Here is a 13,783-nt window from a genome sequence, read left to right on the forward strand (position 1 = left end):
TCAGCATGCCCCTGAGGTCAACTGTGTCAACCACTGTCAGAACTTATGGGCCAATGTGTTGTTATAGTACAGTAAAAATCAATGTCTTAAAATCAGCTCGATTGATCGCGCTTGTATTAGTAACGTCTTATTTTGAAAACCGGAAGTGATCGATCTCAAACTAACGCTGACATTCTCAGACGCATTCGCCGTAAGTTCGACGACGACGACACGAGCGCACTTAAAAACGTTGATGAAGACGAATGACGGCTCACTTGACCGCAGTTCCAGTACGGAGGACCTCATTTGCATGAAAGACAGCCTGGGAATAGATGTGACGTAACAAAATAAAAGTCTCCGGAAATAAGTGGCGTTTGGAAATAAAAGTCTCCTGAAAAGATTAATGTTATTTATTTATTTCATAGCCATATTAATGTATGTTTTTATTTATTCCATTTCGACTGAGGATTGATGCACTTATTGAAATCAAAGGATTTGCAACTAAATATTAAATCTTATTCACTTGAATCCTTTTGAAGTCGATCTGTTCACATACTTTTGCTCACATGAAAAATGGCTGGGTCCAAACTAAAGATGCTACTTTCTATGTTGTCAATCAGATCCAGATGTAAAAGCTGAAATGTTCATCTTTTTGTCTCATGTTCATCTTCTGATGTCCACAATAAAGGACTTGTCCTCACTGTTCTAATAGAATAGGAGGAAAGTGTATAAGAGACACTTGGACATGGTTTTATTAGTAACTTAATGTGGTTGTATGTCACTCGACAAAGACATTGTAAGATCAGTCAAAACAGCTGAGTGAAATGTTTGACAGCTGATTAAAACTCTAAACACTAAATTAATATTTACACTTTCTGACTATTTAGCATCAATAGCATTCAAAATAAATGTTATGTCTTTAAACGATGTGTAATAAAACACGACTCACTTTGTAATTCTAATTTTTTTATTATACAGGTCGTGTTAATGTATAAACACAAAATGATTATCACAACTATTTAGGATCAATGGTTCTTTCAGTGGTGAATGGGGCAACATTTTATTTTATACATGTGAAATCATTAGAATAATTGTAAAGTGCCTTCAAATAATACACGTTTGAATTTGTTGGATGAATCGTTTTGAAGCAAAGAAAACATTCACATTTAAGAAGTGGAATGATCTGAACATGTGTTTTAATTGTTAAAAAAACAATTTTAAAAATAGTTAAAGATAAATGTACTAATCAATGAAAGATTGCAGCCCTACAAACACTGTGTGTGTGTGTGTGAACTGTCCCTTTAAAATATCCAGTTAGTGACACACACAAAGTGACTTAAAATCATCTGTATTCTGATATAATATTACTGCCTTTAAAAACACCAGGACAGTGAGTTTCATATGATGATCACATGTTACAGCACAGACTGTATCTTTCTATCGTTTCAACACTGATTCAGACACTTCACTGTCACTCTGACAGACTGACTGTCTTTGAACATAAGGTAGAAAGCCCTGAAAAGAATGAAGACTTGTGTGAAAGCACGCACGCACACACACACACACACGCACGCGCACACGCACACACACACACACACACAGCTGTAGCCCTGAGTGATACAGACACAAGCTTTCACTTTGGTTGGAACGCTTCAGTAGAGGAGTCCGTGCAACCTCAACTCTTAAGAGACTGCAGAGAGTTGAATGTAAGGTTGTGATGGAAAGTGTTGAACAATCATTCTGAAGTTTCCCACTATTCCCAACGCATCTCTTTTAAAGTAACTGATCGTACACATGAAGAACATGGAGTCTGCTGCACTGCTGCGAGAAAGCAAATGAACGAACAAGGACGACGACAACAAAGAGGAATGAAGTCTCTGAACAAGGACTGGAGCAGTTATTGTTTCACAACCGGTTAACAACGACCACCGTTGGTGTGATTCACTGAGCGCTGCAGAGGGTCGTGTGTGTGCACGCATGTTGTGAAGGACGACAGGAAGAGGAAACCAGAGGCAGACGATCCACTGTGGAGTGACAACGTCAAAGTCTCTGTCATTGTTAACTTGATGATGATGATGATGATTTGACTGTTTAATGAGCACAAACATGCTCTGGAACACTTTGACGTTTTATTTTATATCCAGGTATTAACAGCCTTTCACAGCACACATGGCCATGGAACAGTGCATTAGGGAAAGTGGGAGGAGTTTATAAGAACTGCATGGAGGCGACTGCAATGTCAATGCTGTTGCATATGTGTGTGCTTAGAGGAGAAATGATTACTGCGATAGCTCTGCTATCATGATGGAAGGATGGATGATGGATGATGGAAGCAGTGTGCCCGTCATCTGAAAACATTACATTCAGCTCTATTATTACTGTCAAGTCCATCCTCCTCACTTCCTTGGAGTCGCAGTGCCTGAACTCACAGTTTTGGTTCGTCATCATAGGAAGACTTAGTGCAGCTCTTGAGAAGTCATGTGATGTCACGATCACAGAGCATCTGTGCGGGCGTGGCAGCCGTCACACACTCTGACGGGATGGTCCCAGCCTCGGGAAGGCACAGGCCTGATGTGTGTGGAGCAGGCGCCGCACACACCCTGTCCACACGCCCTGCAGTGGTGCTTGGACATGACTGGAGAGAAGGTTTTGGAGCACTGGTGACACTGAGTGATATCATGGTCTGGCACCCAGTAGTCCGGTCGAGCCACTTCTTTCACGAAACCTGAGGGGAGTAAATGAGTTTTCATCTCCATCTCCTTTAACAGTGAGGAAGCAAACACATCCCTCAGACAGACAGCAGTAACCCATTAAATATTTATTTATGCTATTAAAGTTTAAGGTGTTTAATCAAAGTGGTCAGGGGCCTTAGTATTATTATGAATACTTAAAGATTGTTGTAACAGAGCTGTCATCGATAACAAGAGGAAACAATACTGGACTATATGTAATGTCATTCAATATTAATATATATCACAATATAAATCAAAACAATTTCATTTATTATTTGTGACACACTTAAAGATAAGCCTGGAGAATATAGCTTCTAAATAATGTATATAATAATGATAGAACCAAATAATAATAATAATAATTATACTAGAGATGTATGTGGACAGAAAGTTTGTTTCTCTGGACTTATGAAATGTTTATACTGAAAATACACAATAAAAGTGCCCCCACAATAAAAGTCTAGTGTTTATGTATTACGTGATCTTAAAATACACTTACAACCTTTCATTTAAGATAATACCGGCTTTATTTCTTTGGCTTTAAATGTTAAATTAAGGATAAAGGTTTGACTCACACACAGAAGCTACAGGAGCAAGTGGCAACGAGAGCCCACTGTGGTGATATTATGTCAAACATGATAAACATGTGGGTACAGTCGATACAAGAATACAGAAACCTGTACCTACTGTACGTTATATGTGCTCTGACAATAGAAAGCTCTAACTGTTATCAAGTGACTGTTCACCATATGGAGCTGATTCCATGTAAATGTTCTGTATTTATAATGCTATAATAATAATGATGACCACTCATGTTTCATACGTGTTCACACGCTGCCAGCACCAACAGCCTTTAAAACCAGGAATACTCATCACAGATGTCTTATCACAATATGACGATATCAAAAGACCATATCTCGTCTCGTGTCATGATATAGATAATATCCATATATTACCCAGTCCCTTTAAAATAATGCTTATTAAAGTTTCCGTTGGTGAATCAGATGTTATAATAAGATGAGTCATGAGTTTGTTGTATAAAATCCTTGACACTACAGAGATAAAGGTGTGTGCTGCACTCACAGATAGGATAGTCTGCAGCTGTGGTCACTAAGTCCAGTGTGGTCTGAGCCACCTCCGTCACCCGGCGAGCTATTAGACCACGAGGCTCCACCTTACACACTGAACAGAATCAAACAGAGAAACAGAGAAAGACGCAGGTTATGTGTTCCGACTGCTGAGTTATTGCAGTATTTGCTCAGATTCATCACAGTTAATTGCATCTTTTCACATGGGCTGAGGGAAGGTAGGTGCTCATATTATAACTTAATGTAAAGCTCAATGTTTCAAATGATTTGGCCATTTTTAAAAGCAACAGGTTCTTTAGAGTCTGTTTGTTTGTATCACTGCCTTCTAGACACGGAACAAGAGCCACTCCCTCACTTTTTGTTAAGTGGCTAAAATCTATTCCCTTGAGTCCCCACTAGGTGTCAGTACCTCAGACAAATATCATGTTAAGACGACATATGAAGTGTGTCATCTCTGATTGGCTCGTTTCAAGGTTTTCTGTGTCGTGTTAAACTTACTCTGACTGCCACTGTCTGCTGGGCCTCCCTGGCGGTAGCAGGCTTTACAGACCCTGACAGGACCACTACCCCAACCCCGCTCTGGGACCGGCATCCTGTGGCTGGAGCACGGGTGGCAGAAACCCTCTCCACAGGCTCGACAATGGTGTTTCCTCTCTCCCTCCTCAAACACCTTCTGACAGCCATGACAGGCCTGAGGAGGAGGAGGAGGACAGTCATGATCAGTATCACAGATGTTATACGGCAACAGTAAGTAATAATATAATAAAGTGAGTAATATTCAGCTGCTGAATGCTGTTTTTACGTGTCTCAGCTTTAGTTCTTCCAACTCACAGTGATCTCTACGTTGGGTCTCCAGTAGGGCGGAGCCACCTGGTCAGTGAGCCAAGCAGTGACCGCTTTGGTGGGGCCAGTGCTGTACTCTGACACTGACTGAATAACGTAGTTCATCCCGTCCAGGATCCTCTGGGCAGCATTCTGGTGGTTGGCCAGGTACATGTCCGACTGGAAGACAGAGCAGCGTTAAAAAAGAACAATGGTGCAGAGGGTTAAAGAGTAAACACATGTTTTTTAAAGCCAGTAAGTAAAGAATAAGAATCTGTGACACGACTGGGAACAGGGACGTGTGGTCAGGGGAGGCAGCTGAGGTAAAAGTAATAAAAACTAATAATGATAATATAAAATGCTGTCTCTCTGTATGTCACCAATATAATACATTCATTACACACCTATCTTTTATGAATGTCCATCCATACATACATCTTCTACCGCTTCACAGTTCGAGTCAGTCACAGAACAAGATTCCACGTGTTTAACACATCAAAAAGACATGTTTTCTACCGTAATATCACAACAGTAAAGTTTCAGACATTCATTGAGACATACTGTCCGATAGTTAAGACAGATTAAGATATGCTCCAAGTGACAAAAAAAGGTGAACTGATAAGATTTGCTCAGGTGACATCCAAAGTGCAAAGACAGTCAATATTTCAGACGCAGACAAACAAAGCTCTCTGACGCAACCACCAGTCGACAGGTGAATGGAGATACTTACGCCCTCCCAGACATGCTTGACCTCAGATCGCACCACATTGCTCTCCGGGTCCTGGTTTCCCATCCAGTACTGTCTGCTGCGGTAGATGACGCCACAACTCGCACACTCCAACACAAAGCTGAGGGGAGGGAGGGAGCGAGGGAGGGAGGGAGTGAGGGAGGGAGGGAGGGAGCCGAACAGACAGTTAATAAGATGCAATGGAATATATACATGGCGTGTCACTTACAACTTACACTCAAATATAAGCCCGTTTCTTAACTTCCTGTCAGTTGTCGCAAAGGGGAAACTTGGGCTTTTCAAGTTAACGTTAGGGATTCCGATAAATCAAAAAGCATTCACGTTGTCTTTTAGGAGTTGTGTTTGGATTTTTTTTTTTTTTTAACAATATTTTTATTCATTTTTTAACTTTTACAAATAAAGGGTGAATACATAATATGGTTCGTGTTTGGATTTGTTTAATTGTTTATTGACGAATTACAGATCATTACAAAATCATTAAACTACATATACGGAAAAAGAGACGGCACCAGCTCATCACCAACACATACACAAAGGTGTTAGAGCAATATAGCAATAGAGACCTCACTATTTCACCTCACCACCCCCACCCTAAATCAATGTTACAGCCCTCATAACAGTGTGTGTGTGTGTGTGTTTGTGTACTCACCCTGACCAGGCATATTTGGCCAGTCCAAACCATGGGTTGTCACTGGAAGCCGATGTCTTGGGCACAACTATCACCTCTCTGCCTCCTTCATAGCATCGCTGCAACACAGAGCATAAATGAACGGGTTTAAACAAATCTGACACATGTAAACAGGGTTCAAGTGTCAGGAGTCACTCTTACTTTACAGATGAGGACCTTGTTGTTGTACTGATGAGCAAACTGGCAGAGTCCATCTGCCATGTGAGGGACCCTGTCTCTCAGATGGTTCATTCCATTTTTACAGCGAACACTGGAGGCGAAAGAGAGAGAAAACCGTGATGACCCACATGGAAGAGACGGGAAAATGTCCTGAAACAAGACTCAATTTCTCACACTCTGAACCCAATCAGCTTTCTATGAAGAGGAAACACGTATAGGAGACTTCAATGTCTCTTCTGGAAACATCAGTTGATGTGGGTCACTGGGGAGACTTCAACAAGAGCAGGGATAACCGCCAATAATGAGTGTGTGTGTGTGTGTGTAAATATGCATTTTCCACTTGAATTGTCAGGCACCCTGGTTAACCAGGACACATTCCCTGAAACTCAAGAATGTGCTGACACAGGAGAATAATATGGATAATGAACCCAGGAGGCAGATGGAGTTTTGAGATCCATGACGTCAATAACTCTCTTAAAAACATACCTGTGATATTATTGAGAATTTTGTCTCGATTTGGTTTACGAATTCAATGAAATTGTTGTATATTGCCGTTTTTCCACTACCCAGTTCCAGCACACCTCGCCTCTGCTCAACTCCGTCCAACACAGTCTAGCGATGGCAGTGAATGTGAGTGCGTGTGTGTTATTGTGTTATTGTGTGTGTGAGAGAGAAGACTCTTTTCTGTACATGGACCTGGAGCACGAGAACTACTCCGGCTGCCATCTTCACCAGCCTGGGAGCTTTCATTCTGATCATTTTCTCTGCTTCTCAGGTGGTCCACGCGACATATTTTCCGACATGCGCTCTCTGTTCGCTGGCACACCTGTGTGTGCACATGTGTCGGTGTGTGTGCTCATCGGGGTGGAAGTCCAGGGTGTGTGTGATAGAGTGCAGAGCAGAATTGTAAATGTGCAACCACGTAGAGACGGAAATGACATGCTGTCATGTAAATAAGGTAAATAACATAAGTTTGTTTAATAAAAGGAAAAGGTATTGACCTGTTCTATAGGAATTCTGTGACCTGCCAATACAGACGAATCCGGCAAAGTACCGGAAGTAAACAAGCCGCCATTGCTGCGGTGGCGTCTCCCTCCAGTATGCGCATGATTGAATGGGAGCTGCCATAAGAAGTGTACATTTCTACTTTTACTCGTACTTTTTATGCAGCATTAATTTTGACAACAGGATTTTTGTCTAGGAAGTCGGGAAGAACCTGCGCAATTCTCGACTGCTCCAACAGCAGTGGGAAACTTCGAATTACACAAACTCCACAAAGCTTTACCTCATGAAGAGTGCCCCTGTCTGTGGCCGTACTAATATAATGGTCGGGCAAACAATGCTTAATAATAAGCAAAAATATATTTGCCTAATTTTGACTGTGAACAAAAAACAACATTAGATATTTCCGCTGCTATTTAAACATTTACAGTCTCCTCCAAATGCATTTTTTATTTCTTGTTATTTTACACGTAAAACATTTTGGTTTGACATGAATAGTGCATTGTGTTGGTTCTTTAGTTTTATCAAAGGAGCTCAAGAGGAATGTGAGGAAATGTGGTGACTGTGTGGCCTACAACTCTAATGATGTTTTATTTGAAGTTTTATTTTGTTTATCATTTAACTCTGGACTGATTCCTTTTTTAATGTTTCTTTCCAACAGCAAATCATTAACTCCACATGCATCCAGTGTGAAACAGGCCTTACTTGCAGCTGAGGCAGAGAGCAGAGCAGGTGAAGTACTCATCAGGGAAGAAGGAGTGCAGGGTCATGTCACTGTCAGACAGTTCCCCACAGAAACGCTCACTCAGAGCCTGTGGAAACAAAGAGCCGAGATTTCTTCATCTCTCTGGTGAATTTCTCTACAACTTGACTTTTTGTGCGTTAAATACCACAGGTACCATCTATTACTTACTTCCAGTGCTTGAAACACTATCCCAGGCTGTCGGGGTGAGCGTGTGTGAGTGTTTTTTACTTGTTGGCTAACGGCCTCCAGCAGGGTGTTGTAGTTCGTGGGAGGTGTGATGGTCTGAGTGCCTATGTACTGAACTGAGCTGAAGGCCTCCATCCCCAAACCCAGGTCATGAAAACGCTTCTTGAGTAGCGTGTCGGCATGGCCTGCCACCACAGCGTCTGCAAGGACAATAAAGAAACCGCACAGCAAGATATTAAATGTATCTTGAAAAGGGTAAAGAATTGTGTGAGCAGTGATCACTGAGGCTGATGGCCAGATTGGCCAAACTAATTGAATTATTGTAATTAATCATCAAAAATACATTCTCTGATGAGTGAATCCACGTGGGCTTCAAATGTCAGCCTGACCTCAAACACAGTTCCCATTTATTTATACTTTATAACACCTTTTCTTAAATCAGAGTGACTTAGTGAAATCCCTGACCACTGACCCATGATCAGGGTCATTACTGCTGAGAATAATACATTTAATTAACTTTTTCATTAAACCAAAACAATCTATGTTTCCATGACTTTGATAAATAAAATCATTTTATCTGGCCCATCTGCAATATCACTCACTTTAAGAAGCACTGCATGCATTTACATTATTTCCTTCCCCTACCGTGACCCAGCAACTGAGTGTGTGTTGTCTCTTGGAAGATGATTACAGCGGGCCCCAGAGAAGACAGAGGTACATCCAGACCACAGCGGCTAGAGAGGGCCCTGAGCTCCGGGGTGAAATGCTTCAGGTAAGCCCCAGAGGCGCTACTCAGGAAATGGAACATGTCGTTGTGGAGGCGTTCAGCTCGGGTCCGATAGATGACAATATCAGACACTGCTAATACCTTTAAGACAGGAAAATGGAAGATATTTTCATTATCAAAATAATAGATGAATCATTTTGACTGTTTAATTAATATTGCAGATATTATTTTTATAGAATATATACAGTAGTAATGGTATTATGGTGGTGGTGGAGATGACAACTGTGATACTTGCCGTCACTCCAATTTCTAACCTTATGATTTATTTGACCACTTTGTAATTATCAAAAGTTGTTATTAAGTTATTATTAATTGTTTGCAATGTGTTCTTGTGTATTGGGTCCCTCTGACACACATTGAGAGGTGTGGCCCTTCTCTGGGGTGAGTCTTTCAAGTGTCTCTTCTCCCCTGAGCAGGAGCCAAAGAAAGCTTGGGGAGGGGCTAACCGAATCAAAGGAAATCATGTGGGGTATCAGTGCTCATACTGTGGAAATGACTACAAATAAAATCATTGTATGGGTAAAAACAATACTTTATGTTCACTGTGAAACTGCAGCAGGACACAAGAGATCCGTTTTGAAGGAAATCTATTAGCGGCCTGAATGATCAAATCTGGAAATGCATGCAGGACACATTGACTCATACATGAACTTACCTTCAACAGCAGGCGCATTCTCTGGTTCTGATTCGCTGCAGCTCCCAAAAGACCTTCAGTGTCCAGGGCGACCAGTCTGAGAGTGGGGTTATACGCAGCCCACACTCCCACTGTACATGAGCTGGGGGACTTTGAGGTGAAGAACACACTCTCACCCTCGAACAGAATGTGATTGAGGGTGTGGGACTTCCCATCTCCGGTGTTACCAAAGATGGAAAGGACTTTGACACCTGCAACATCCCCACACCTGAGTCTGTCCACAAAGTCAGACTCATCACGGACCTGGAGGGAGAGGAGGAGGAGGACACGAAGCATGGACTGTAAATTAACATCCTGCTAAATAAGGAAAAGCATTGTTGAATTTGTGTGAGTTTGACTTTGACTGGCTGTTAGGAAAAGAGAAGAAATCTGATCACAATATAACTTTTATATGATTCAATATCACTATATATAACAATATAAATCAAATCAATATTTCTGTCAAGCCTTAGCGTCTGGCTTATAAATAATATCTGGATATTTTTAGGTTATGTCTCCATATATGAGGTATATGGGGACATGACACTGCACACAGGTTGTTTCTCTGGGCTCATGAAAAGTTTTCTTTTGAGATATTGGTGCTTCTCAAATACAATTCACTGTAAATACACATCTAAAATAAAATATCTACTGTTTATTAGCTGTATTGAACTGTATTACTATAATAAAACACAGTAATTAACTTTATTTTCAGGTCATTCATTCACCTTCTCTCACATTATCCTCCATGAGGTAACCAGGTTCATATCTTTGTTTTTTTTTTAAAATGTTAAATGAAAGCTATTTATTTATTTATTTATGCGTGTTAGAAACAATGAAATTGACTATAAATATGGTCAACTTCTACTATAACACAGTTAGGCTTAATTTTGTCAATTCCATCCATTCTTTAATATTATAATGAATTTATAATAGTGTATTTCTCTAATTTATACAATACATAATACTGTATATACTGTGTATGATGATCTTGTCTCATGTCATAGATAAAATATCAATATACTGCCTATCCCTACTGGTGGTACATGAGATTATATAGAATCTTTTTCTTCTTCATCTTTCGGATTCTCCCTTTAAGGGTCACCACAGCGGATCATCTACCTTTATCTTGTCCTATCCCTTGTGTCCACCTCTGATACAGCAACTGTCCTCATGGCCACCTTCACAACACCCATGAACCTAAACCTAAAGTTATTTTAGTGCTTTTCCAGGACTTTGCAGTTGTGGAATAAATTAATATGAATATAAACATAAAAATGATTATTTCACATTGAAAGAGGATAGTCATGTTCACACACAAAAGCAAGGACCAGGTCCAGTTTTTAGTATTTACTTAATCCCTTCATGTAATAAGCAAGTTATACAGCCAATAAGCTATTTTTATGAAATAAATAGTCAGGATTTCAAGCGTTTTAAACATTTCATCCAAACTGCAGGGAGTTTTCAAACCTTGAAAACACATTAAAAGAATATAAGCATTTTCAATGACATCAAGCACTCGTGTGAACCCTGCTTTTGACTCCAGGCCAAACATCATAGCAGGTCTCTCTACCATCTTGTAGATCTTCCCTCTCACTTCTGCTGCGAGACATCAGCCCAGACAATCCACCCATTCCACTCTCTTTTCGCCTCTCTTGTGTACTGTCTATTGCTTTGGATGGTTGACCCCAGGTATTTGAACTCGTTCCCTTTCTGTACGTGAACACCATGACTATATTATATCACTAATCACTGACACACAGGTCTCTTCTCTTCCACCTGACCCTTACGATCCCTACAGATTACAATATAATCTGCTAACAAACAAGGACTTTGTGATATAAAGGCTGTTCAGTTGTGTCTTGAGTGCTTGCTAGGCTCCTTGTACGTGAATAGAAACAATGATTATAGAGCCCAGCAGCAGCAACAACACTAACAATAAGAGAGTCCTTTCCTGCATGACTCACCAGGGAACTTCCCAGTGAGACACACACGCACTCTGTGTACATGGCTATGCGCCATCTAACCTTTGCTAGTGGACACTTTGTTTACCATGACCACGGTTAATGTCACAGACTCATTAGCAAGCGAATTATGAAGATAAACACACGCTCTGGTCCCGTTAATGTTGCTGTTTAATGCGCTAAATTGGTACATATCGATACCGGATTGTATTAGTGACAAGAAGTTGTTGGCATTGGCCTTCATTAGCATGTTTTTAGCATGCTAACAGTTAGCAACCCTTAGCTCAGCTGACGTTAGCTAACTTTACCTGTAGCTTTTCTTGTTCATCCACCAACAGGAAGCTCTGGGCGCCGCCCGGAAGCTCCTCTGGCTTCTTTGACTCGGTCGACAAACTGTCCATTTCCTTCATCAGTATCTCGGACATTATTATTTAGTCGCTCACATCTTAGTGACGGTGACGGACGAAAAGTTTAACGCGACTCCAACACGAACCGTCAATCACAACAACAGCGCGTGTGTTAGCGACGCTGTGGGAGGAGCTAAGAACGTGACGTAAGACGCACCACAACAGGTCCCAATAGTATGTGCCTGCAAGTGCACGAGCACCATCGTGTGGTCAAGATTAGGAACAAGCCTTAACTTCTCTTCTGTTCTGTTCTAACTATACAACTCATGGAATAAAAAGGGATTAACAAATATTAGAGGACACAAGGATTATGCGGTAACACTTTAGATTGGGGAACACATATTCACCATTAACTAGGTGCTTACTAACATGCATATAAGTAGCATTTAGACTTATTTAGAATAAGGTTATGTAGAATAAGGTGTTAATATGTGCTTTATAATTACTAATAAAGGGCTAGTGTGCTATTTATGCATGTTAGTGAGCACTTAGTTAATAGTGAATATGTGTTCCCTAATCTAAAGTGTTACCGATTAGGCTTTAGAAATCTTAACTTGATTCTAACCACAGTCTGTTCCACCAAATAAAGCTCAACATTTGTGTTTAGATTTGAATGCAGCAACAACTCATAGAAACATATATGTGGTGTTTAACTGACAGAAGTACTTCAGGCTCACTGGAGCTGCTTGCTAATGTTAATTAAATATTTGTGAGCACTGATCTATAATTATCACAAGAGAAGAGATTCCTTCATATATGTATGTATATATTTTTTTGATACTTTATTAATCCCCTTAGGGAAATTATTCTCAGGCTCAGATTGACTGATATTCTCTGCATTTGACCCATCCTAGAATTAGGAGCAGTGGGCTGCCACTGAGTAGCGCCCGGGGAGCATTGGGAGTTGGGTACCTTGTCGTAGCCCTTTTTTTGGCCGGGTGGGGATTTGAACCGGTTACAAGTCAAGTTCCCTTTCCACATGGCCACGGGCTATCCATATATACATACGTGTATATATATATATATACATATATACATGTATGTATATATACATATACATATATAGATGTATGTATATATATGTATATATATATATATATATATATATATATACATATATGTATTGCAGTCTGGGATCGCAGTCTGGGGTCGCAGTCTTTCTCTGGGACAATTTGTCTGAAAGAATCAATGTAAGGTCTACTTCCTGCCCATTGCCCATAATTAATGAATAATTAAAGCTGCTCAGTGCATCTCAGTCCCTGACATAGATAATATAACATTAACCACCTCTAATGTATGGTTACATAGTCCCAGTGTCTCTTAATTTGCCCTAAAATAGACAACATTGACATGTTTAATTGCCCATAACTTAATATGACACAGTTTTCTAACATTCCTGCAGTGTGGATTTGACCCACATTATGTCTGATTGTGAGATTCACATAAATAAACCTAACCTAACCTGATCTAACCTAGAATAAACCTAATCTGACCTGGAATAAACCTAACCTAACCTACCCTAGATGAAAGCTAACCTAGTCTATCAAACAATGATGATGAACTGGTGTGTGTGTGTGTGTGTATGTGTGTGTGTGTGAACAGTCCTCGGATAACCTCGCCCATCTTTCTCTTGTGTCCAGACATTCACACGTGAATCCACGACAGAGGCGGATCCACAGTCTGACAGAACAACTGTGGAACATCTGCTTATGAACCGGATTTTCGGGCTTGGATTTGCCTTTTCATCGCGAGGCGGGGCTGTAGTCCAGTGAGCGCGCTGTCCCCGCCGGTACTTGTAGTGCT

The 13,783-nt window shown here is 40.6% G+C and overlaps 1 protein-coding gene across 1 annotated transcript; it reads right to left on the reverse strand.

Moving 5' to 3' along the window:
- Positions 1-928: 928 nt before the first annotated feature.
- Positions 929-12,095, reverse strand: si:ch211-11n16.2 (zinc finger FYVE domain-containing protein 1). The gene is made up of 12 exons (XM_058634581.1): positions 11,882-12,095; positions 9,592-9,873; positions 8,795-9,017; positions 8,132-8,349; positions 7,924-8,030; positions 6,199-6,307; positions 6,019-6,116; positions 5,352-5,469; positions 4,631-4,801; positions 4,298-4,490; positions 3,795-3,893; positions 929-2,704 (listed from the first exon to the last, which is right to left on the reverse strand). Exons 1-12 carry the CDS (start codon positions 11,996-11,998, stop codon positions 2,472-2,474), a joined length of 1,968 nt encoding a protein of 655 aa, XP_058490564.1. The 5' UTR covers positions 11,999-12,095; the 3' UTR covers positions 929-2,471.
- Positions 12,096-13,783: the final 1,688 nt, after the last annotated feature.

Source organism: Solea solea, chromosome 7 (assembly GCF_958295425.1).
Source record: "Solea solea chromosome 7, fSolSol10.1, whole genome shotgun sequence".
Classification (NCBI taxonomy): Eukaryota; Metazoa; Chordata; class Actinopteri; order Pleuronectiformes; family Soleidae; genus Solea; species Solea solea.

Bases quoted from the DNA above. Each gene is read 5' to 3' on its own strand.
- si:ch211-11n16.2 (XM_058634581.1), bottom strand. From the start codon at position 11,998: ATGTCCGAGATACTGATGAAGGAAATGGACAGTTTGTCGACCGAGTCA. The intron at 6,117-6,198 runs GTAAGAGTGACT...TCTGTGTTGCAG, and splicing joins ACAAGGTCCTCATCTGTAAA to CGATGCTATGAAGGAGGCAG. The intron at 4,491-4,630 runs GTGAGTTGGAAG...CCTCCTCCTCAG, and splicing joins GACCCAACGTAGAGATCACT to GCCTGTCATGGCTGTCAGAA.